At 48.7% G+C, this 24,289-nt stretch overlaps 1 protein-coding gene across 2 annotated transcripts in view; it reads left to right on the plus strand.

The window, feature by feature from the left end:
- LOC140715830 (fibulin-1-like) overlaps window positions 1-18,159 on the plus strand; it is a 52,530-nt gene extending 34,371 nt beyond the window's left edge. For both annotated transcript variants that reach the window (XM_073028262.1, XM_073028263.1), the window contains 6 exons: window positions 97-225; window positions 5,433-5,558; window positions 6,733-6,852; window positions 13,976-14,104; window positions 14,758-14,881; window positions 15,942-18,159. In XM_073028262.1, the coding sequence (XP_072884363.1) occupies window positions 97-225; window positions 5,433-5,558; window positions 6,733-6,852; window positions 13,976-14,104; window positions 14,758-14,881; window positions 15,942-16,299 (986 nt within the window). In that variant the 3' untranslated portion in view covers window positions 16,300-18,159. The remainder of the gene's footprint in view (window positions 1-96; window positions 226-5,432; window positions 5,559-6,732; window positions 6,853-13,975; window positions 14,105-14,757; window positions 14,882-15,941) is intronic.
- The last annotated feature ends 6,130 nt before the right edge of the window (window positions 18,160-24,289 follow it).

The raw sequence follows: 24,289 nt of genomic DNA on the forward strand, positions 1-24,289 counted from the left end.
TAGGGGCAATGATGGGGGGGTGCTGTTGGCCCTGAGGCTTGAACTGGTGTCTAATGGAGACCTCACCCCTCCCCCACCCCCAACCCCGCTGTGCAGATGTGGACGAATGCCGGGACAACTCCCACCACTGCCACGCCGAACAGGTTTGCCGGAACGTTCCGGGCAGCTACAGGTGTGACTGCCGACCGGGGTACCGGGCCGACCCTGTCACCTGGGGCTGTGTGGGTAAGGATGCTGGTGTGGCTCCTCACTCCCTCTCTCTCCTCTCCCCTCTGTCTTACCCCTCCATCATCTTCTCCCCTCCCACCTGAAACCACCTCCCCCCCCCCCCCCCCCCCACTGCTCTGCTGTGTCTGACCCCGGGAGTGTGTGATGGGATGGTGTGGAGGGAGCTACACTCTGTGTCTGACCCTGGGAGTGTGTGTGATGGGATGGTGTGGAGGGAGCTACACTCTGTGTCTGACCCCGGGAGTGTGTGATGGGACGGTGTGGAGGGAGTGTCACTCTGTGTCTGACCCCGGGAGTGTGTGATGGGACGGTGTGGAGGGAGCTTCACTCTGTGTCTGACCCCGGGAGTGTGTGATGGGACAGTGTGGAGGGAGCTACACTCTGTGTCTGACCCCGGGAGTGTGTGATGGGACGGTGTGGAGGGAGTGTCACTCTGTGTCTGACCCCGGGAGTGTGTGATGGGACGGTGTGGAGGGAGATTCACTCTGTGTCTGACCCCGGGAGTGTGTGATGGGACGGTGTGGAGGGAGATTCACTCTGTGTCTGACCCTGGGAGTGTGTGATGGGACGGTGTGGAGGGAGATTCACTCTGTGTTCTGACTCTGCCTCTCGCTTACATTCCTGTTACAGATCTTCCCTTCGCCTCTCACTTGCCTGCCCCTTGGTGTGGGATTATGGGGAGGTTTGATCCGGGAAGTTTCAAACAGCTGCAGGGTTGGGTGGTTGGGGGTGGTGTGCAGAATGGGGATATGGAGCTGTGGAGGTCTCCATTCTGGTTAACATGATTGAGGGATCCTCTTGTGTATTGGTTAAACTCCTGCCTCTCTCTCTCTCTCTCTTGCTGTCTGTCCATCCATCTATCGATAAAGGGTCGAGGCCAGGTAGGTTATCTGTGTAGAATACAGACAGGAAGAACGTGTGTGAGGCCAGTGTTCTGTGCTCGGTGTCAGGTGTGGGAAATCTTGGAGACTCCCAGCCTCCCGGACGGCCACATCTGCACCAGGTGCTCCTTAGGGACCAGGTTAGGGAACTGGAGATGCAGCTCGATGACCTTCGACTGGTCAGGGGGAGTGAGGAGGTGATAGAGAGGAGCTATAGGGCCAGGACCTGGGGAGACAGATAAGTGGGTAACAGTCAGGAGAGAGAAGGGCAGGAGTCAGATACTAGAGAGCACCCCAGTGGCTGTCCCCTTTAACAGTAAGCACTCCTGTTTGAGTACGGTTTGGGGGGGGGGGGTTGACGGCCTACCTGGGGGAAGCGACAGTGGCCGTGCCTCTGGCACAGAGTCCGGCCCTGTGACTCAGAAGGGTTTGGAAAGGAAGAGGAAGGCAGCAGTGATAGGGGACTCTATAGTCAAGGGGGTCAGATAGGTGATTCTGTGGACACAGGAAAGAAATGCGGATGGTAGTTTTGCCTCCCAGGTGCCAAGGTCTGGGACATTTCTGGTTGTGTCCACGATATCTTGAAGTGGGAGGGAGAACAGCCAGAGGTCGTGGTACATACTGGTACCAATGACATAGGCAGGAAAAGGGAGGTGGTCCTGAAAATAGACTACAGGGAGTTAGGAAGGAAGTTGAGAAGCAGGACGTCAAAGGTAGTAATCTTGGGATTACTGCCTGTGCCACGTGACAGTGAGAATAGGAATAGAATGAGATGGAGGATAAATACGTGGCACAGTGATTGGAGCAGGGGGCAGGGATTCAGATTTTTGGATCATTGGGACCTCTTTTGGGGCAGGCATGACCTGTACAAAAAGGATGGGTTGCAATTGAATGCCAGGGGGATCAATATCCTGACAGGGAGGTTTGCTAAGGCTATTGGGGAGAGTTTAAACTAGAATTGCTGGGGGGTGGGAACCGAACTGAAGAGACTGGGACTTTTGATCAGAGATAGTGTCATGACTGCAGAAAAGGAGGAAGACATGGAGGGGTTGTTTATGGCGTTTCTGTGGGTGGACATTAGGAATAGGAAGGGATCAATAACTCCACTGGGTGTTTTTTTAGACTACCCAATGATAACAGGGACATCAAGGAGCAGATAGGGAGACAGATTCTGGAAAGGAGTAATAATAACAGGGTTGTTGTGGTGGGAGATTTTAATTTCCCAAATATCGATTGGCTTCTCCCTAGAGTGGGGGGTTTAGATGGGGTGGAGTTTGTTAGGTGTATTCAGGAAGGTTTCTTGACATAATATGTAGATAAGCCTACAAGAGAAGAGGCTGTACTTGATCTGGTATTGGGAAATGAACCTGGTCAGGTGTCAGGTCTCTCAGTGGGAGAGCATTTTGGAGATGGTGATCATAATTCTATCTCCTTTACCATAGCATTGGAGAGGGATAGGAACAGACAAGTTCGGGAAGCATTTGTAACACTTACCCAACAGGCTGGTATACGTCTAGGGGAAAAAGAGATCCAGCCACACACCAACCCACCTCCCGTACACGCAGGTGCTGTGAGAATCGCGTTTATGCCTCGCGCCCGCCAACAGTATCAAACCCACAACAAATACCGGTATGAAATACACTTTAAAGAGTTTACTAAAATTAAAAGAGTATTAGGCAATACTATATATATATATATACAAGAAAAAAACAAAAGGCGCCAACTTATCAAAGTTCAGTCAGTTTAGTGCACATCGGTGGAGCTCATCCAGTGAACCATTCGACTCCTCGGTGGTCGTCCTCCCGAAACTCCTACTTCGGACTTCCCGGTGGTCGTCCGAGCGCACGTCCTCCTTCCTCGGCGTCTTCCTCCGGACTCCCCTCACACCCCCAAGTTCCCAGCCTCACAAAACACAATAACATTCCCCATTGATTAACAAATGAATACAATTACCATATCAGCCATTCTAAAGCGAAACAACGGTGAGAGAACTTTTAACAGACAAAGAAACATTCCTACTCGTAACAAACCAAAGAAGCCCTTTTTAGTAACATACACAGGACATTGTACACATTTAATTGGAGTAAGTGGAATATGAGGCTATCAGGCAGGAACTTGGAAGCACAAATTGGAAACAAATGTTCACGGACAAACGTACAGAAGAAATGTGGCAAATATTCAGGGGATATTTGCGTGGGGTTCTGAGTAGGTACATTCCAATGAGCCATGGAAAGGATGGTAGGGTACAAGATCTGTGGTGTACAAAGGCTGTTGTAAATCTAGTCAAGAAGAGGAGCTTAGGAAAGGTTTAAAAAATTAGGTAATGATAGGAATCTAGAAGATTATAAGGCTAGCAGGAAAGAGCTTAAGAATGAAGTTAGGAGAGCCAGAAGGGGTCATGAGAAGATCTTGGTGGACAGGATTAAGGAAAACCCTGAGGCATTCTACAAGTATGTGAAGAGCAAGAGGATAAGACATGAGAGAATAGGACCAATCAAGTGCGACAGTGGAAAAGTGTGTATGGAACCGGAGGAGATAGCAGAGGTACTTAATGAATACTTTGTTTCAGGATTCACTACGGAAAAGGATTTTGATGATTGTAGGGATGACTTGCAGTGGACTGAAAAGCTTGAGCATGTAGGTATTAAGGAAGATGTGCTGGACCTTTAGAAAGCATCAAGTTGGATAAGTCACCAGGACTGGATGGGATGTACTCCAGGCTACTGTGGGAAGCGAGGAAGGAGATTGCTGAGCCTCTGGTGATGATCTTTGTATCATCAATGAGGATGGGAGAGGTTCCGGAGGATTGGAGGGTTGTGGATGTTGTTCCCTTATTCAAGAAAGGGAGTAGGGATAGTGGTTGGTAATTTGATGGAGAAGATCCTGAGAGGCAGGATTTATGAACATTTGGAGAAGCAAAATATGATTAGGAACAGTCAGCATGGCTTTGTCAAGGGCAGGTTGTGCCTTACAAGCCTGACTGAATTTTTTGAGGATGTGATTAAATATATTGATGAAGGTAGAGTAGTTGATGTAGTGTATATGGATTTTAGCAAGGCATTTGATAAGGTACCCCATGCAAGGCTTATTGAGAAAGTAAGGAGACATGGGATTCAAGGGGACATTGCTTTGTGGATCCAGAACTGGCTTGCCCACAGAAGGCAAAGAGTGGTTGTAGACGAGTCATATTCTGCGTGGAGGCCGGTGACAAATGGTGTGCCTCAGGGATCTGTCCTGGGGCCCCCTACTCTTTGTGATTTTTATATATGACCTGGTTGAGGAAGTAGAAAGGTGGGTTAATAAGTTTGTTGATGACACAAAGGTTGGGGTGTTGTGGATAGTGTGGAGGGCTGTCAGATGTTACAGCAGGACATTGATAGGATGCAGAACTGGGCTGAGAAGTGGCAGATGGAGTTTAACCCAGATAAGTGTGAAGTGGTTCATTTTGGTAGGTTAAATATAATGACAGAATACAGCATTAATGGTAAGACTCTTGGCAGTGTGGAGGATCAGAGGGATCTTGGGGTCCAAGTCCATAGAACACTCAAAGCAGCTGCGCAGGTTGACTCTGTGGTTAAGAAGGCGTACAACCTTCATTAATTGTAGGATTGAGTTTAAGAGGTAATGTTGCAGCTATATAGGACCCTGGTCAGACCCCACTTGGAGTACTGTTCTCAGTTCTGGTCACCTCACTTCAGGAAGGATGTGGAAACCACAGAAAGGGTGCAGAGGAGATTTACATGGATGTTGCCTGCATTGGGGAGCATGCCTTATGAGAATAGGTTGAGTGAACTTGGCCTTTTCTCCTTGGAGCGAAGGAGGATGAGAGGTGACTTGATAGAGGTGTATAAAATGATGAGAGGCATTGATCGTGTGGATAGTCAGAGGCTTTTCCCCAGGGCTGAAATGGCTAGCACGAGAGGGCATAGCTTTAAGGTGCTTGGAAGCAGGTACAGAGGAGATGTCAGGGGTAAGTTTTTTACGCAGAGAGTGGTGAGCGTGTGGAATGGGCTGCCGGCAGCGGTGGTGGAGGCGGAAACAATAGGGTCTTTTAAGAGACTCCTGGATAGGTACATGGAGCTTAGAAAAATAGAGGGCTGTGGGTAAAGCCTAGGTAGTTCTAGGGTAAGGACATGTTCGGCACAGCTTTGTGGGCCAAAGGGCCTGTATTGTGCTGTATGTTTTCCATGTTTCTGTCCCTCTCTCCATGTCTGTCTGTGTGTGTCTCTCTCACACATGTACTTGCTGCCTCTCACATTTTCTCTTTCTCTCTCATTCTGTCTCTCACACTTTCTCTCTGTCTCACTCCGTCGCTCCCCTCAGACATTAATGAGTGCCATCGGTACCAGGGCCGGATCTGTGCCCAGCTCTGCGTCAACACCCCGGGCTCCTATCAGTGCGGCTGCAACGTGGGATTCCGCTTGGCCCCAGACGGCCAGACCTGTGCAGGTAATTACCCCTCACTCGAGGGGCAGAGGCGGCGTTGGGGGTCAGAATCCCCTCTGACCCAAGAGGGAACACCCCGCCTCCCAACCTCGGCGCGCGCACTCACGTCTCCCTCTCTCGTTGGGGAGGGTATCTGTCCCCGCTCCCTCACCGAGAGAGAGGGAGCGCCTCATATTGGACCCTCAACGTCAATTCTGGATCCTCCACTCCTCAGCGCCCCAGTACGCTGAGGATGCTGCAGCATTCTGTGTGTGTTACTGAGTATAAATCTAATCATTACGTACTCATGGCCACACTCAATCATTTACTGTTCTTGCTTTTCTATTTTTATTTTACCACCTATCCTGTTCTTTACGCTGCATCAGATCTGGATTGACAAATCTTTCTTTCTGCTTTCGGCTTGTCACTGAAGGACACCGATAAATAATCTTGAATCTTCAATCTCTGAAGTGTTCCTGTCCATGTACACCTATATATAGGCACCATGTGCCTATAATTCACCCTCCCTTGGAAGTTTCATTGTTTTACAACTTTGAATCACACTGGATTTCATTTGGGGTTTTTTGAACACCGGTCAACAGAAAAATAAAGACTTTTTTGTGTCAGTGTTAAAAGCCTGCCTGTATCTTCCCCAGTAATATTCATTTAGCAGAATTAGCGCAGAGTAGGCCCACCCTGACCCTTCGAGCCCCACCACCCCAGAAACCCCAACCTAATCACGGGACAATTCCCAATGATCAGTCAGCCTACCTGGTACGTCTTTGGACCGGAGCGGCAGGAAAACCCGTGCCTTCCACGGGAGCACGTATGGAGAGTGGCGCCGGAGCTGGACACCGGAATAGCGTCTCGCGAAACGTTATGTTCCTTCAGACTCCTGTCTCTCCATGAACACCCCTCTGCCCCCCCCCCCCCCCCACCCCGGTGTGCAGGGTCACCCTTCTCCCTGTGAACTCCCCTCCGTCTCTCTCCCGCTCTTGCTAGTCATTTCGCCCTTTGCCTTACCCTATCGGTGCCTCCCCCATGCTCGCGGCCCCTGATGATTTGACCGGGGCGTGGAACGGGTTTGAGGGTGTTGAGGTGGCCGGGGGAGGGGGTGTGGGTGTGGTTTGCGAGGTGTCCCGGTCTAATCCACCTCTCCACCCTCTGCTAACCCCCCCACCCCCACACCTCTGTGCAGACGTGGACGAGTGCCAGAACAGCCCCTGCAGCCACGACTGCCTCAACGTGCTGGGATCCTTTGAGTGCCGATGCCAGAGGGGATTCACCCTCAGCCCCACCGACAGGACGGCCTGCCTGGGTGAGTGTCGGCAGAGGTGGGGTGGGGGTGGCTCGGCTTGACCGTTCACTCCACTGGCTGTGGGATGGAGGTGATTCCCCACTGCACCCTCTGGGTTAAAAAAAAAAGTTCTCCCCCCCCCCCCCCCAGTTTCCCATTACACCTCGCACCTTAAACTATGCCTTCTGGTTCTTGATTTCCTCAGCCCTGGGGGAGAAAGACGTCCCAGAGACAGGCGGGGCGGGTGGGTAAATCGGGCCCCCACACCCCCAAATGTGTGGATGAGGGGTAGTAGGGTCTGGGGAGAGTTGATGGGAAGGTGGCTGCTGATGAAATGTGTTCAATGCAAATGGGATTTTGAGGGCCAGTTACTGCACTGTAGGTTCCTCAGCTTCTGAACGGGGGGAGGAGGGTTTCTGACTTTCAGAACCAGATACATATCACCAGAATCCCCTTTCATTCTTGCAGCCATTGTCCTCTCTCTGTTGTCCCCACAACTCAATACCCTGATCTCCTTGGAAAACTACCTCCCCCACCACTTAAATAATGAAAGCATTAATAATAGGAGCAGAATTAGGCCATTCAGCCCATCGAGCCTGCTCCACCATTTATGGCCGATATATTTTCCCTCTCAACCCCATTCTCCTGCCTTCTCCTCATAACCTTTGAACCCCTCAATCATAAAGAGCCCATCAAGCTCTGCTTTAAATCTACCTGATGTCTTGGCCTCCACAGCTGTCTGTGGCAATGAATTCCACAGATTCACCACCCTCTGGTTAAATAAATTCCTCTTCTCTGTTCTAAAGGAATGTCCTTCTATTCTGAGGCTGTGTCCTAGAAAACTTTATCTCTATGTCCACTCTATCTCGATCTTTCAATGTTCTTCTAAATTCCAGTGAGTCCAGGCCCAGAGCCAGTAAAGATTTCTCATACATTAACTCTTTCATTCCCATGAATTCTCATAAATCAGAATTCTCCTAAATCTCATCTGGACCCTCTCCAATGCCAGCACATCCTCATAGAAAGGGCCCAAAGCTGCTCGTGGTACTCCAAGCATGGAGCGACTAATGCTTACAAAGGATTAGGACATAAAACAGAGACATTTATGGCACATTACAGGCCCTTCGGCCCACAATATACAGGCCCTGTGGCACAGGGGGGAAGGAAAAGGAGTGGGAGAGCTATAGTGATAGGGGATTCGATTGTAAGGGGAATAGATAGGCGTTCCTGCGGCCACAAACGAGACTCCTGGATGGTATGTTGCCTCCCTGGTACAAGGGTCAAGGATGTCTCTGAGCGGCTGCAGGACATTCTGGAATGGGAGTGTGAACAGCCAGTGGTCGTGGTGCACATAGGTACCAACGATATAGGTAAAAAACAGGATGAGGTCCCACAAGGTGAATTTAGGAAGTTAGGAGATAAGCTAAAAAGTAGGACCACAAAGGTAATAATCTCTGGATTACTACCAGTGCCACGTGCTAGTCAGAGTAGAAATAGGAGGATATTTCAGATGAATATGTGGCTTGAAAAATGGTGCAAGGGGGAGGGATTCAAATTTCTGGGGCATTGGAACCAGTTCTGGGGGAGGTGGGAACGGTATAAACAGGACGGTCTGCACCTGGGCTGGACTGGAACCAATGTCCTAGGGGGAGCGTTTGCTACTGCTGTTCAGGAGGCTTTAAACTAATGTGGTAGGGGGATGGGAACAAGTGCAGAGAGACAGAGGGGTGTAAAATGAGGGTAGAAGCAAAAAGTAATAAGGTGAAAAGTAAAAGTGGCAGGCAGGCAAATCCAGGGCTCTTTTCAACATAATTGTATAAGGGCTAAGAGAGTTGTAAAAACAAGCCTGAAGGCTTTGTGTGTCAATGCGAGGAGCATTCGTAACAAGGTGGATGAATTGAATGTGCAGATAGTTATTAATGAATATAATATAGTTGGGATCGCAGAGACATGGCTCCAGGGTGACCAAGGACGGGAGCTCAACATCCAAGGATATTCAATATTCAGGAGGGATAGACAGGAAAGAAAAGGAGGTAGGGTAGCATTGCTGGTTAGAGAGGAGATTAACGCAATAGAAAGGAAGGACATTAGCCTGGAGGATGTGGAATCGATATGGGTAGAGCTGCATAACACTAAGGGGCAGAAAACGCTGGTGGGAGTTGTGTACAGGCCACCTAACAGTAGTAGTGAAGTTGGGGATGGCATTAAACAGGAAATTAGAAATTCATGCAATAAAGAAACAGTAGTTATAATGGGTGACTTCAATCTACGTATAGATTGGGTGAACCAAATTGGTAAGGGTGCTGAGGAACAGGATTTTTGGAATGTATGCGGGATGGTTTTCTGAACCAACATGTCGAGGAACCAACTAGAGAGCAGGCCATTCTAGATTGGGTATTGAGCAATGAGGAAGGGTTAGTTAGCAATCTTGTAATGCGAAGCCCCTTGGGGGTAAGAGTGACCATAATATGGTGGAATTCTTCATTAAGACGGAGAGTGACATAGTTAATTCAGAAACAAAGGTTCTGAACTTAAAGAAGGGTAACTTTGAAGGTATGAGACGTGAATTAGCTAAGATAGACTGGCAAATGATACTTAAAGGGTTGATGGTGGATATGCAATAGCAAGCATTTAAAGATCACATGGATGAACTACAACAATTGTTCATTCCAGTTTGGTAAAAGAATAAACCAGGGAAGGTAGTGCACCCGTGGCTGACAAGGGAAATTAGGGATAGTATCAATTCCAAAGAAGAAACATATAAATTAGCAAAAAAAAGTGGCACACCTGAGGACTGGGAGAAATTCAGAGACCAGCAGAGGAGGACAAAGGGCTTAATTAGGAAAGGGAAAAAAAGATTATGAGAGAAAGCTGGCAGGGAACATAAAAACTGACTAAAAGCTTTTATAGATATGTGAAAAGAAAAAGATTGGTCAAGACAAATGTAGGTCCTTTACAGTCAGGAACAGGTGAGTTGATCATAGGGAACAAGGACATGGCAGACCAATTGAATAACTACTTTTGTTCTGTCTTCCCTAAGGAGGACATAAATAATCTTCTGGAAATAGTAGGGGACCGAGGGTCTAGTGAGATGGAGGAACTGAGGGAAATACATGTTAGTAGGGAAGTGGTGTTAGGTAAATTGAAGGGATTAAAGGCAGATAAATCCCCAGGGCCAGATGGTCTGCATCCCAAAGTGCTTAAGGAAGTAGCCAAAGAAATAGTGGATGCATTAGTGATAATTTTTCAAAACTCCTTAGATTCTGGATTAGTTCCTGAGGATTGGAGGGTGACTAATGTAACCCCACTTTTTAAAAAAGGAGGGAGAGAAAAACCGGGGAATTATAGACTGGTGAGTCTGACATCAGTAGTGGGAAAACTGCTAGAGTCGGTTATCAAAGATGTGATAACAGCACATTTGGAAAGAGATGAAATCATTGGACAAAGTCAGCATGGATTTGTGAAAGGAAAATCATGTCTGACGAATCTTATAGAATTTTTTGAAGATGTAACTAATAGAGTGGATGGGGAGAGCCAGTGGATGTGGTATATTTGGATTTTCAAAAGGCTTTTGACAAGGTCCCACACAGGAGGTTAGTGTGCAAACTTAAAGCACACAGTATTGGGAGTATGGTATTGATGTGGATAGAGAATTGGTTGGCAGACAGGAAGCAAAGAGTGGGAGTAAACGGGACCTTTTCAGAATGGCAGGCAGTGACTAGTGGGGTACCGCAAGGCTCAGTGCTGGGACCCCAGTTGTTTACAATATATATTAATGATTTAGACGAGGGAATTAAGTGCAGCATCTCCAAGTTTGTGGATGACATGAAGCTGGGCGGTGGTGTTAGCTGTGAGGAGGATGCTAAGAGGATGCAGGGTGACTTGGATAGGTTAGGTGAGTGGGCAAATTCATGGCAGATGCAATTTAATGTGGATAAATGTGAGGTTATCCACTTTGGTTGCAAGAACAGGAAAACAGATTATTATCTGAACGGTGGCCAATTTGGAAAAGGGGAGGTGCAGCGAGACCTGGGTGTCATTGTACACCAGTCATTGAAGGTGGGCATGCAGGTACAGCAGGCGGTGAAAAAGGCAAATGGTATGTTGGCATTCATAGCAAAAGGATTTGAGTACAGGAGCAGGGAGATTCTACTGCAGTTGTACAAGGCCTTGGTGAGACCGCACCTAGAGTATTGTGTGTAGTTTTGGTCCCCTAATCTGAGGAAAGACATTCTTGCCATAGAAGGAGTACAAAGAAGGTTCACCAGATTGATTCCTGGGATGGCAGGACTTTCATATGAAGAAAGATTGGATCGACTAGGCTTATACTCACTGGAATTTAGAAGATTGAGGGGGGGATCTTATTGAAACGTATAAAATTCTAAAGGGATTGGACAGGCTAGATGCAGGAAGATTGTTTCCGATGTTGGGGAAGTCCAGAACGAGGGGTCACAGTTTAAGGATAAAGGGGAAGCCTTTTAGGACCGAGATTAGGAAAAACTTCTTCACACAGAGAGTAATAAATCTGTGGAATTCTCTGCCACAGGAAACAGTTGAGGCCGGTTCATTGGCTATATTTAAGAGGAAGTTAGATATGGATCTTGTGGCTAAAGGGATCAGGGGGTATGGAGAGAAAGCAGGTACAGGGTTCTGAGTTGGATGATCAGCCATGATCATACTGAATGGCGGTGCAGTCTCGAAGGGCCGAATGGCCTACTCCTGCACCTATTTTCTATGTTTCTAATATTGTGCCAACCATGTAACCTACTTAAGAGACTGTCTAGAATTTACCTAGCCCTCTTTTTCTAAGCTCCATGTGCCTTGAGCAAGGCACTTAACCACACATTGCTCTGTGAACACACCGGTGCCAAGCTGAATCGGCCCTTGCCCTTCCCTTGGACAACATCGGTGGCGTGGAGAGGGGAGACGTAGCATGGGCAACTGCCAGTCTGCCATACAACCCTGCCCAGGCCTGCGCCCTGGAAACTTTCCAAGGTGCAAATCCATGGTCTCCTGAGACTAACAGATGCCTGTCTAAGAGGCTCTTAAAAGACCCTATTGTATCCACTTCCACCAGCGCCACTGGCAGCGCATTCCACACACCCACCACTCTGTGTGTGAGAAACCTACCCCTGACCTCCCCTCGGTACCTATTTCCAAGCACCTTAAAACTATGCCCCCTCGTGTTAGCCATTTTCAGCCCTGGGAAAAAGCCTCTGGCCATCCACACAATCAATGTCCCTCATCATCTTATACACCTCCAATCGGTTACCTCACATCCTCCATCACTCCAAGGAGAAAAGGCCAAGGACACTCACCCTATTCCCATAAGGTACCCTCCAATCCTGAGCCCACCAATACATCCTTGCTTTTATATTCTAGTCCTCTTGAAATAAATGCCAACACAAGTTAACCTTTAGGAAATCCTGCACGAGGGATCCCACTGTCACATCAGCCCTCTGACACCTTCCCTCTCACCCTCGCCTGTAACCTGGGGAATTTTGGAGAATTTATCTCGAAAGATCTTACACCGTCAGGCATAGAAGCAGAATTAGGCCATTTGGCCCATCGAGTCTGTGGAGGTGGCTCCCCCACTATGGGAAACATCCTCACCACATCCACTCTTATCCACACTCAATAGGTTACCTTGTCAACATCGGGGAAAAGGGAGCAAGATTCCAATGGAAGGGCTTTCAATGAGACTCTGTGGACTGTTTGCTTTCAAGTTGAGAGCTGTCCCCAAGACAGGCCAGTGGGATGAGGGCAAATTGAATCTAATCCCCAACCACTTGACATGTGACCCCCCCACCCCACAAAGCTTGACTGCAAAGATAGGAGACAAAAGACAGGCTGTTACAGATCCAGGCGTTGTCAGTATAGGAGCTGGAGGAACACTGGAGGATGCGACAGGAGGGGTACAGGGGGTTGGAGAGTCTGGGAGATGTCAGGCGGTGGATAGGAGCCCGTGGGACTTAGAGGTAGGGGTGTTGAGGTTGGAGGGATTAAGGGCCAAAGGGGTGACAGTGAGGGAAGGGTTCAGGTGCTGCTGATGGGCGGCGGGATATAGAGACTGGGAGGGAATCAGACATTCTGGATATTGTAAGAGACCAAAAATAAGAAGGGGTTGAAGGACCAGAGAGGGCTTTGGAGGGGCCACCATGAGTTATAAAGGAAGGAGAGGGAGCCCGGGCTCTGAATGGTGGGGGAGGAGATGGAGGGAGGAGGAGGTGCAAAGACTGGATAAGGTTACAGTGCAGGAGATGGAGACAGGGAAGGGAGGCAGGGGCAAGAGGGGGATGTGGAGGGATGAGGGGGCCAGAGTGAGTTAGTGTGCAAAGCAAGGAGAGCAGTGGAGACAGGGAGGGGTTGCAGGGTCCAGATCGGGTTATAGATGCAGTGAGATATGTTGGGGGTTGTGGAGATGGAGATTAGAGGAGAGTGGAGGGGAGGGGTTACAAAAGTGGGAGATGGGGACAGGTATAGGGTTACAGAGGTGCAGAGGGAGACAGGAAGGGTCTAGGGGTTCCATTTAGGGAGGAAGGGAGGAGTGTAGGTGCAGATGGGGAGGGGTGCATGGGGTTACAGAGGTGAGAAGGGAGATGGAATTAAGGAGGGAGACAGATGGGGAAGGGTCTAGGAGTTTACATTTAGGGAGGCTGGAGTGTAGGGAGTTCAGGAGGGAGATGGAGACTGTAAGCGGTGTAGGGGGTTACAGAATTATGGGGGACAGAGACGGGGGAGGGTGTTACAGAGGTAGGGAGGATAGATGAGAGGTTACGGTTAGGGAGGGGTGTAGCAGGTTACTGAGTAAAGGGGGACAGGAAGACCGATCCAGAAGTTTATGGTTAGGGAGGGAGATGGGTAAAGGGGGTTGTAGGGGTTGGTAGAGCTGGTTACCAAAAGGACATTTGCTGCAAGGACTCCAGCAGGACCTGGATACCAGACACTCCCGATTTAGGCTACGTTCGTTACATATCAGTAATGGCTCTCATGCCTGGATGAGCTGTGGTTTATGGTGGGCAGGGATGGGGGTGTTGCGTGCATCGGAACAGCAGAGTTGGTTCTGGGCGGGTTCTGTGGCCACCTGGGGCTCAGGGTGTACTGGTGTGGCAGTGGGTAATCCTTGTCTATTGTTTTCTGACAGACATTGACGAGTGCTTACTGTCCTCCCCATCTCTCTGTGCCTATCAGTGCATTAATACACCGGGCTCCTTCACATGTAGATGTCCTGATGAGGGCTATGTACTCTCACCCAACGGAAGGAATTGCAAAGGTACTGTTAGATTCTGTAAACTGTCTGCTGTTTAATTAGATTCTGTAGACTGTTCGACATTTAATTAGTTTCTGTAGACCAATTGCTGTTGAATTAGATGTTGTAGACCATTGAATTAGATTCTATAGACTATTACAGTGGATTACTTAAACACATGTATTGCCACTGCCTGTGAGAAGTTAGTCGTTCTCCCTTATTCCGCATTGTTTCCTCCAGGGGCTTGTTTCCTCCAAATGACAGATGGTTAGGTTTAGAGAGCTGTGGGCATGCTTGGTGCGTGGCAAATCCTCAGACTGTGTTGGCCGTTGATGCATCACTGCATGTTTTGATATATATGTGGCAAATAAAGTTAATCTTTAAATCTCTCCCTTCTCGTCTTGTATAGTGCTCTGTTGTTTTGGACTCCCCAACTCTGAGGAGAAGACAATGACGATCCATACCCCTCTTCGTGATTTTGTAAACTTCTCTGAGGTCACCCCCTCTCCACATTCTCCTGTGCTCCAAGCAATAAAGACCCAGTATAACCAACCTCTCCCTAAATAACACAGGCTCTCCAGTGCAGGCAGCATCCTTGTAAATCTCTCCTGCACCCTCTCCGGCTAGACGATATCTTTCCTGTAAGGCTGTGTAATTCTTTCTGTTTTCCTCACCAGACCTCGACGAATGTAAACTTGGGACACACAACTGCTCAGCTGACGAGAGCTGCTTCAATATTCAGGGCACATTTAAGTGCCTCTCCTTTGAGTGCCCTGCCAACTACAGGAGAGTGGGACAGACGTAAGTAATCTTGTCCACGCAGTGTGGTAAATCGTAGAACAGTAGAGCACATATGGGAACTTCCTCATGATGTGCCAATTATATTAACCAACTCAATTATGATCAGTCTGCCCTGACAACTTTGAGGGATCTATGGACATGAACCCCACGCTCCCTCTGTCCCTCTACACTGCCAAGACTCCTGAATTCTGCCTTTGTTCGATTTTCTGAAGTGAATCGCTTCACGCTTCTCCGGTTTGAACTCCACCTGCCACTTCTCAGCCCAGTTCTGAACCCAGTCAATGTGCTGAAACCTACGGTGACCTTCGACACTGTCCACAGCTCCTCCAGCCTTCGTGTCATCTGCAAACTTCCTAACCCACTTGTCCACCAGTCATTTATAAAAATCACAATGATCACGAGTCCCTGAACAGAGCTCAGAGGAAAAAACACGGGTCACCGACTTCCCTCTAAAACCACCCCCTTCCAACCGCGGACAAGCCAGTTCCGAATCCACAAGGACAAACTCCCCTGGATACCAGGCCTCATGACTTCCTGGACGAGCCCTCCATGGGGAATCCTTGTTAAACCCTTTTTCTGAAATCCATACACGCCATCTCCACCACTCTACCATCATCAATTTGTTTAGTCATTTCCTCGACAAAGTTAGTCAGGCACCTGCCTCCCACAAAGCCAGTAAGTCCTTAATGCTTCTCCAAATGCTCGGAAACCCTGTCTCTAAGAATCCTCTTGTTTGCCACCGACATGAAGCTCACTGGTCTGCAATTCCTATGTTCATCCCTGTTACCTTTCTTCCCATCAATCTTCCAGTCATCTGATACTATTCTGTGCACAGGGAGGATACAAAGATCAAAGTTTCAAAGCTGTAGCAATCTCTTCCCTCATTTCCCACGGAGGTCCGAGACTTAACTATCCTAATGGTCTGTTTAAACAAGAGTCTGGACACGGTTAAGGACACCGTGTAGATTTTCTCTTCAAGTAGATTCTGTAGACTGTTTCCTGCAAGTCACATGGTTACAACTCCATGTCATTGGCTAATCCCGTTTCTCTGTGTCACCAGCCGGTGTGAACGCATGTCGTGCCAGGATTACGTGGAGTGCCAGATGGTCCCACGGACAATCACCTACTACCAATTGAGCCTTCCCACCAACGTCCGGGTGCCGGCCGACGTCTTCCGCATGAGCCCCACACCGGTGCGCGCCGGCGACAACATCCTGCTGTCCATCACCGGGGGGAACGAGGCCATGTTCTTCGGCACCCGCCGCCTCAACCCCTACATGGGCTACGTCTACCTGCGGCTCCCGCCACGTCAGCCCCAAGACTTCCTGCTGGACGTCGAGATGACGCTAATCCGCCAGGCAGCGGCCACCAAGTTCCTCGCCAGAATCTACATCTTCATCACGGCCCCCCTGCTCTGAGTCCACGTGCTCCTGCTTCCCTACTGCTCAATGTAACTGTACCACCACCCCACCTCCCCTGCGACCCACCCTCAGAAGGCCCCAGAGATCAGCTGCTTGATGTGGCTGTTGATCTGCACAAGAGCCCACAGTTATTCACTCAGACCCCAAAAGTGTGTGATGGGATGGTGTGGGGTGAGTTTCACTCTGTGTCTGACCCTGGGAGTGTGTGATGGGACGGTGTGGGGTGAGTTTCACTCTGTGTCTGACCCCGGGAGTGTGTGATGGGATGGTGTGGGGTGAGTTTCACTCTGTGTCTGACCCTGGGAGTGTGTGATGGGACAGTGTGGAGGGAGCTTCACTCTGTGTCTGACCCCGGGAGTGTGTGATGGGACGATGTGGAGGGAGCTTCACCCTGTGTCTGACCCCGGGAGTGTGTGATGGGACGGTGTGGAGGGAGCTTCACTCTGTGTCTGACCCCGGGAGTGTGTGATGGGACGGTGTGGAGGGAGTTTCACTCTGTGTCTGACCCTGGGAGTGTGTAATGGGACGGTGTGGAAGGAGATTCACCCTGTGTCCTACCCCTCCCCGGACTGTATGCTGGGTCGGTGTCTGCCCCTCTGTTTTCAGACTGCTTGGTTGGGACAGCTTTGCACAGAGACCTTACCTCAGGGAATACTACACGCAGCACTAAAATAACAACACGGAGTTGGTAAACTGCAATTAAAGATGATTTTATTCGAACTTCACAGCCTTGCTTTAAAGCCTCCCTCATCCTGCCCTCCCCGGGCGTGGATGCTGTAAGGGACACGTACTCACAAACCCCCGCAGGCTTTTCCCCTTTGTTGCGGACCTGGCCTTTGTGCCGGCGCGCTGGCTATTTGTGAGCCGGTTCGAGTGCGCTAGGAAGTGGGTCGCCACAATACCATACATTATGATTAGAGTTAAACCTAACCCCTCACCAACCACACAGCCAGGGATCTAAACAGTTCAGGAAAACCCTCATGACATGAAGCAACTAAAATTATTCACCTGAAATGCAATTCCTTTGAGTTAGACCAGTGGAATTTTCCATGGGGTTTAATTACAGTGTACTTAAGTAGGCCATTTGGCCCACAATTTATACATCCCCAAGTCTAAGTGTACTAATCCCATGTGCCTGCATTACTTTCGTCCCCCTTTCTGGCCTCACTCCACATGCCCACTTGATGGTACGTGTACAGGATGAGACCCCAGCATCTCTGTGCCGGCCTTGATGCCAAATGAAGCAAAAATCCCTTCTGCCTGCACCTGATCCACATCGATACGTTCAAACACCACTATTGCATCTGCAGCCCAACCCCCCTCCTGTGTGAAGTACCTGCACCTTTCCTTTGAGGTTAACCCCGCTCACCTTAAATACATACCCTCTGATATGAGGTATTTTGCCTCTACCTCTCAACTTATATATCTCTGTTAGTCTCTGATGCTCCTGAGAAAACTAGTTTATCTAACCTCTCCTGATGAAGAGTTTAGGCCAAAATGTTGACTATTCCACTCCACAGATGCTGCCTGACCTGCTGAGTTCCTCCATAATTACATGTGTATTACTCTCCTTATACAGTATTGTGCAAAACTGTGAAGCATATATATCTAGCTAAGGCTTCTGCACAGTACTGTAGTAATTTTGTGTATTGCTGCCACAAAAAAGGACAAATTTCATGACATATGTGAGTGATGATAAACCTGATTCTGATATGGGTCTCTATTGTGGACTGAGAGTGGGAAGGGGGCTGGGAGAAGGGAATCATGGTTCGGAAAAACAGAAGGGAGTGGGGAGGTAGTGGGAAGCACCGGAGAGACATTCTGTAATGATCAATAAACCGTTTGTTTGGAATCAAATGACCTTGCCTGGTGTCTCAGGGCTGTCTGTACCCACACCACCCCCAACCCCAGATCTCCTCTGCCACCTGTCCCACACCCAGCTCTACACAGTACCATGTGGCTCAAATACCATCTATAAATTTGCTGATGATACAAACATTGTTGGTAGAATCTCAGATGGTGATGAAAGGGCATATAGGAGCGAGATATACCATCTAGCTGAGTGGTGTCGCAGTAACAACCTGGCACTCAGTAAGACCCAAGAGCTGATTGTGGACTTCAGGAAGGGTAAGATGAAGAACCCAATCCTCATGGAGGGATCAGAAGTGGAAAGAGTGAACAGCTTCAAGTTCCTGGATGTCAAGATCTCTGAGATCTAATCTGGTCCCAACATATTGATCCAGCTATAAAGAATGCTGTCTTTCATTGGAAGTTTGAAGAGATTTGGGTTGTCACCTAAAATGCTTGAAAACTTCTACGCATGTACCACGGAGAGCATTTTGACCGGCTCATCACAGTCTGGTATTGGGGGAGGGGGGTTTGGCTTCTGCACACGACCAAAAGAAGCTCCAGAAAGTTGTAAAATTAGTCAGCTCCATCATAGGTGCCAGCCTCTGTAGTATACAAGACATCTTCAAGGAGCGGTGCCTCAGAAAGACGATGTCCTTCATTAAGGACCCACATCACCCAGAGCATGGCTTCTTCTCATTGTTACGATTGGGAAGAAGGTACAGAAGCCTGCAGGCACACACTCAGTGATTCAGGAACAGCTTCTTCCCCTCTGCCATCTGACTTCTGAATGGACATTGAACCCATGAACACAACCTCACTACTGTTTTATTTGTACTACTTATTGTAACTAATTAATAGATAAATATACTTCACTGTCTTTCACTCAGTATTTATCATGCATTTAATTGTAGAGCTGCCATAATGTTAACAAATTTCACGACATATGCTGGTGATATTAAATCTGATTCTGATTCATGTGCCCGAGCCATTGGCACAGTACTGTAGCTGATGCTCTCTAATCCAGGCAGCGTTCTTGTGAATCTCTTTTGTACCCTCTGCAAGCCGCCCCCCCCACCACATTCCTCCCGTACGCACTGGAGTGACCAGAACTGTAGACAACACTCTAAGTGCACCGTTCTATCCAACTGCAACTTGACCATGACTCAACATCCCCACCGATGAAGTCAAGCATTCCATATGGTTTCATTTGCACTGGGAGCTGTGTACCTGCCCCCCAAAATCCCTTGGTACATCAGTGCTCCCCAGAGTCCTGCCATTTTCTGTGGCTCCCATTTGTCCCGTTCTGCTCTCCCTCTCCACTCGGTCAAGGTACTGAGAGGGATTCTGCTTCCACCTTCAGACACACAAACCTCACTTGCTCAGCCTCTTGTTCCTGACCCCCACCCTCTCCCCTCACCAGCGTCCCGAACTTGACCGCCATTAGGATGTGGTCCTTGTGCATCACAGAGGAACCCATTAAGGTTTCAGGAGGAACACTGAACATCACAGTACGGTACAGGCCCTTTGCGCTACCTGCTGCCCTGCGTACCCTTCCTGAGGCCACTTGGCCCTTCCTCCTTGTGCTCCCTCACTACTGATGGTATACCCCATCTTCCCTCTTCAAGAAGCCTTTCATGTCTTTTATCAGAGTGGAGGAATAGAGGGATCTTAGGATCCATTTCCACAGATCCCTTAAAGTTGCAATGCAAATTGAAAGGCTGGTTAAGAAGATTTGTTGGCCGCTGTTAGTCAGGGATTGAGTTCAAGAGCTTTGAGGTAATGTAAAACCCTGGTTAGACCACACTCAGGGAGAATTGTGTTCAGATCTGGTCACCTCGTTAAAGGAAGGATGTGGAAGCTTTCGGGAGGGTTCAGAGATCTATCAGGGTTTTGGCTTGAAACATCAACTGTACTCTTTTCCATGGATGCTGTCTGGCCTGCCGAGTTCCTCCAGCAATTTGTGTGTGTTGCTCGGATTTCCAGCATCTGCAGATTTTCTCGTTTGTGGTTATGTCGGAGGGAAGGGGAGATGGATCTTAAGAGGTCAGCACAACATTGTAGGCTTAAAAACCTGTACTGTTCTGTTGCTCCTGAAAGCCCGATGGGTTCCCTCCCTCTCAAGAGGCCAGGACCTTACCTCTCCCTCATCCCTTCCCAGGAGACACCCATGGTGAACAAAGAACAATACAGCACAGTACAGGCATTCGGCCCACAATGTTGTGCCGACCCTTAAACCCTCCCCCCCATATAAAAAGAACAAAGGGTCCTGGTTCTGGACTTACCCGGTGGGGTTCTCCAGAGCAGACCCCGATCGATTTAACCCTCCACACACCCTAGAGGAGGCTGCATCCTCTCGGTGTGCCTCAACAGATACTGCAGCTCAGGCCATTCGGCCCGTTGCTCTGGTGCAGTTATTGGCAGGAAAGCCACACAGTCTGACCCTGGTTTCCCACGCTGGATCTACAGTCTCTGCTGTTTGAATGTTGAAATGTCTCTTCCATCCTTTCAGTCCGGTCCAGACCTCAATGGTATGGAGTCAGAGAGTTGTATATCATGACAACAGGCCCTTTGGCCCAACTTGGCCATGCTAACCCATGTTGCCTATCTGAGATAGCCCTATTTACCTCTGTGTATCCTGTAGCCCTCTAAAGCTTTGCTTTCCACGTCTTTCAAACCCTCTCGCAGTCATCCTCTGTATAAGATGATAAGAAGCAAGTTCAATCGTCAGCCAGAGACTTTCTTCCAGGGACCATGATTGGAGGGAAGTGTAGGAGAGATGTGAGAGGTAGGCTTTTTCTAAAAACAGAGAGTGGTGGATGTGTGGAACACCCTGCCAGGGTGGTGGTAGAGGCAGATGAGACCATAAGATGTAGGAGCAGAATTAGGACATTCAGCCCATCGAAACTGCCCTGCTATTCCATCATGGCTGATCCCAGATCCCACTCAATCCCATACATCTGCCTTCTCGTTATATTCTTTGATGCCCTGACCGATCAGAAAACGATCAATTTCCATCTTACGGACATCTAAAAGACTTAGAAAAGCATGGTTTAAAAAATTGCAGAGCTATGTAGGAGGGCAAGGTTAAACTGACCTTAGGGAAAGGTTAAAAGGTCGACCTTTTACCGAAGGGTGTAAAAAAGGTTGCCCTTCATTTTATAACCCCTCCCACATTTCGTCCTTGAAACCCCCATCACTCCTCTGTAACGCTAACCGTCCCTCCTTCTGGGAACACTACCGACTGCTTCTGTGTTAATTTAATGTTTGAGAGACTGTTCTGTCGAATGCTATTTGCTTCCATTTACAAGTCAAAATTTTACTGCTCTGCACTCGAGTTATTTTAATCCTCACAGCTTGTCAAAACGGGGGGGGGGGGGGGGGGTGGAGATTCCATTATTGAAATGAGTGGAAGTGGACAGGATGTTTCCTATCGTGGGGGAAATCTAGGACCAGAGGGCACTGTCTCAGAATAGAGTGGCAACCCTTTAGAACAGAGACGAGGAGGAATTTGTGGCCACAGGCGGCCGTGGAGGACAAGTATACTTAAAGCGTAGTTTGATAGATTCTGGGTGTGAAAGGTCATGGGGAGAAGGCAGGAAAATGGGGTTGAGAGGGGTAATAAATCAGTCATGTTGAAATGGTGGAGCAGGCTCACTGGGTTGAATGGTCAAATTCTGTTCCTATGTCATATGTGCACAGAGATGGGACCTGTGCCAACTGCAAGACTCAGGACCAACTCCCCTCCTCCCCTTGATGTAAATGAACAGGACAAAAGCAATTCCGGAACTCAGCTGGAGTAGTGGGATACCAGGGAGCTAACAGCTAGCAAAGTGGGATCTGAGGATACAGCCAAATCACAGAGAAAATTTACAAGTATGTTGAGGATCTAAGTGATAGGGAAAGGCTGAACGGGCTTGGTCTTCATCCCCTGGAGAGCAGGAGACTGAGGTACAGTCCTGGCACATATACAGTATAAAGCTAGGGTGCTTAAGACTTTTTAACAGCACTGTACTGCTGCCGGAAAGATAAAATCATGACACATGTGAGTGATGCCGATCACTAACAAGAGAAAATCTGCAGATGCTGGAAATCCAAGCAACACACGCAGAACGCTGGAGTAACTCAGCAGGTATGGAAATACCGCCTGGCCTGCTGAGCTCTTCCAGCAGTTTGTGTGTGTGTGGGTGAAAGACACACAGGGCTGGAGAAGGAAGAACCTGATAGGTGGGGATAGGTGGCCACGGAAGAAAGAAGAGGGGGAGAAGCATCAGAACGAAGCGATGGGTGGGCAAGGAAATAAGGTGAGAGGGGGAAAGGGGGATGGGGAATGGTGAAGGGAGAGGGGCATTATCAGAAGTTTGAGAAACTGATTTTCATGCCATCAGGTTGGAGGCTACCCAGATGGAATATAAGGTGTTGTTCCTCCAACCTGAGTGTGGCCTCATCCCAACAGAAGAGGTGGTCATGGATTGACACATTGGAATGGGAATTGGAATTAAAATGGGTGGCCACTGGGAGATCCTGCTTCTTCTGAAAGACGGAGTGTAGGTGCTCGGTGAAGTGGTCTCCCAATCTACGTCGGGTCTCACTGGTATATAGGAGGCCACACCAGGAGCACTGGACGCAGTATACAACCCCAACAGACTGATAGGTGAAGCATCGCCTCACCTGGAAGGACTGTTTGGGGCCTTGAATGGCAGTGAGGGAGGAGGTGTAGGGGCAGGTGTAGCGCTTGTTTGCTTGCAAGGGTAAGTGCCAGGAGGGAGATCAGAGGGAGAGACGAATGGACAAGGGAGCCACATAGGGAGTGATAATAAACGTGATTCTGATATGGGTCTCTATGGTGGACTGAGTGGGAAGGGGGCAGGGAGAGGGGAATCATGGTTGGGAAAAGGGGAAGGGAGCATGAAGCACCAGAGAGACATTGTGTAATGATCAATAAACTAATTGTTTACTGTAAACAAATAACCTTGCCTGGCGTATCAGGGCTCGGTGTGTCTGCACCCGAACCACCCCTGGCACTCTTTCTCTGCCACCTATTCCACATCCCTCCCCCCTCGCCACTTCCAACATCCTTTGCCCCTGTCAGATTTATAAACTTGTTCTCCACTCCACATTGACAAATCGAGTCCTATGCAAAACTATGAGGGGTAAATGCAAACAGGCGTTTCTCCCTTCAGGCTGGGTGAGACTAGAACTAGAGGTTACAGTTTAGGGTGAAAGGTGAATTATTTAAGGGGACTGTGAGGGGGAACTTCACAGAGGGTGGTGAAAGTGTGGAACGAGCCACTAGTGGAAGTGGTGGATACGGGTTCAATTTCAACATGTAAGAGAAGTTTGGATAGGTAAATAGATGGGTGGGGTATGGTCCAGCTGTGGGTCCATTGGAGTAGGTAGAAGTCCAGCAGACCAGATGGGCTGAAGGGCCTGTTCTGTGCCGTAATGTTCTATGATTCTGACCTAAAGTTCACAGAACACTTGATGATTGAGATTAGAATTTCCTTAAGCAGAGGGCGTCAAATTTGGAGAATTCATTGCCACAGAAAGTTGTGGAAGCCAAGTCAATGAGCGTGTTTAGGGCATAAAATCTTGATTTTAAGAAGGGGTTAAGCATTTCGGAAAGAACGGTGTTCGGAAAAAAATCAGTTATGGGCAGATTCGATGGGCTTATTTCTGCTCTTATACCTTATGGTTTAATACAACACAAACAGGCCCTTCCGTCCTCTAAATCCCCCCTCCCCTTACAGCAGGCTTGAGCCCGACTGCCTCCTCTCTGGCATTTGCTCTCAGGAGACATTTGATAAACCATGCGTTTGTTGGCAGCTTACCAAGATGAAAGAAAATTCAATTGCATTCTCTAAGGGGAGGGACATGTGAGATCTCCCGGGGACATGGCGGTCAGTAATTTCACCAATACTTCTCAAAGCCCTTTTCAGCGTGGACAATGCAAGGGCCTGTTCCTTCCATATTCCCAATCTCAACAAGCATGCACGTGCAATTTACCTAGGACACACCGCCCCGCGCCTCACCAAGCTGTACTGCTTCTGTTCTAGCATTAACCGTATTCTCCCAGTCACCAGGACCTGCGAAATCCAGAGAGACCACTGGTACTGGAAATCTGGAATGGGAAGCTGAA

Source organism: Hemitrygon akajei, chromosome 24, assembly GCF_048418815.1.
Source record: "Hemitrygon akajei chromosome 24, sHemAka1.3, whole genome shotgun sequence".
Taxonomy (NCBI): Eukaryota; Metazoa; Chordata; class Chondrichthyes; order Myliobatiformes; family Dasyatidae; genus Hemitrygon; species Hemitrygon akajei.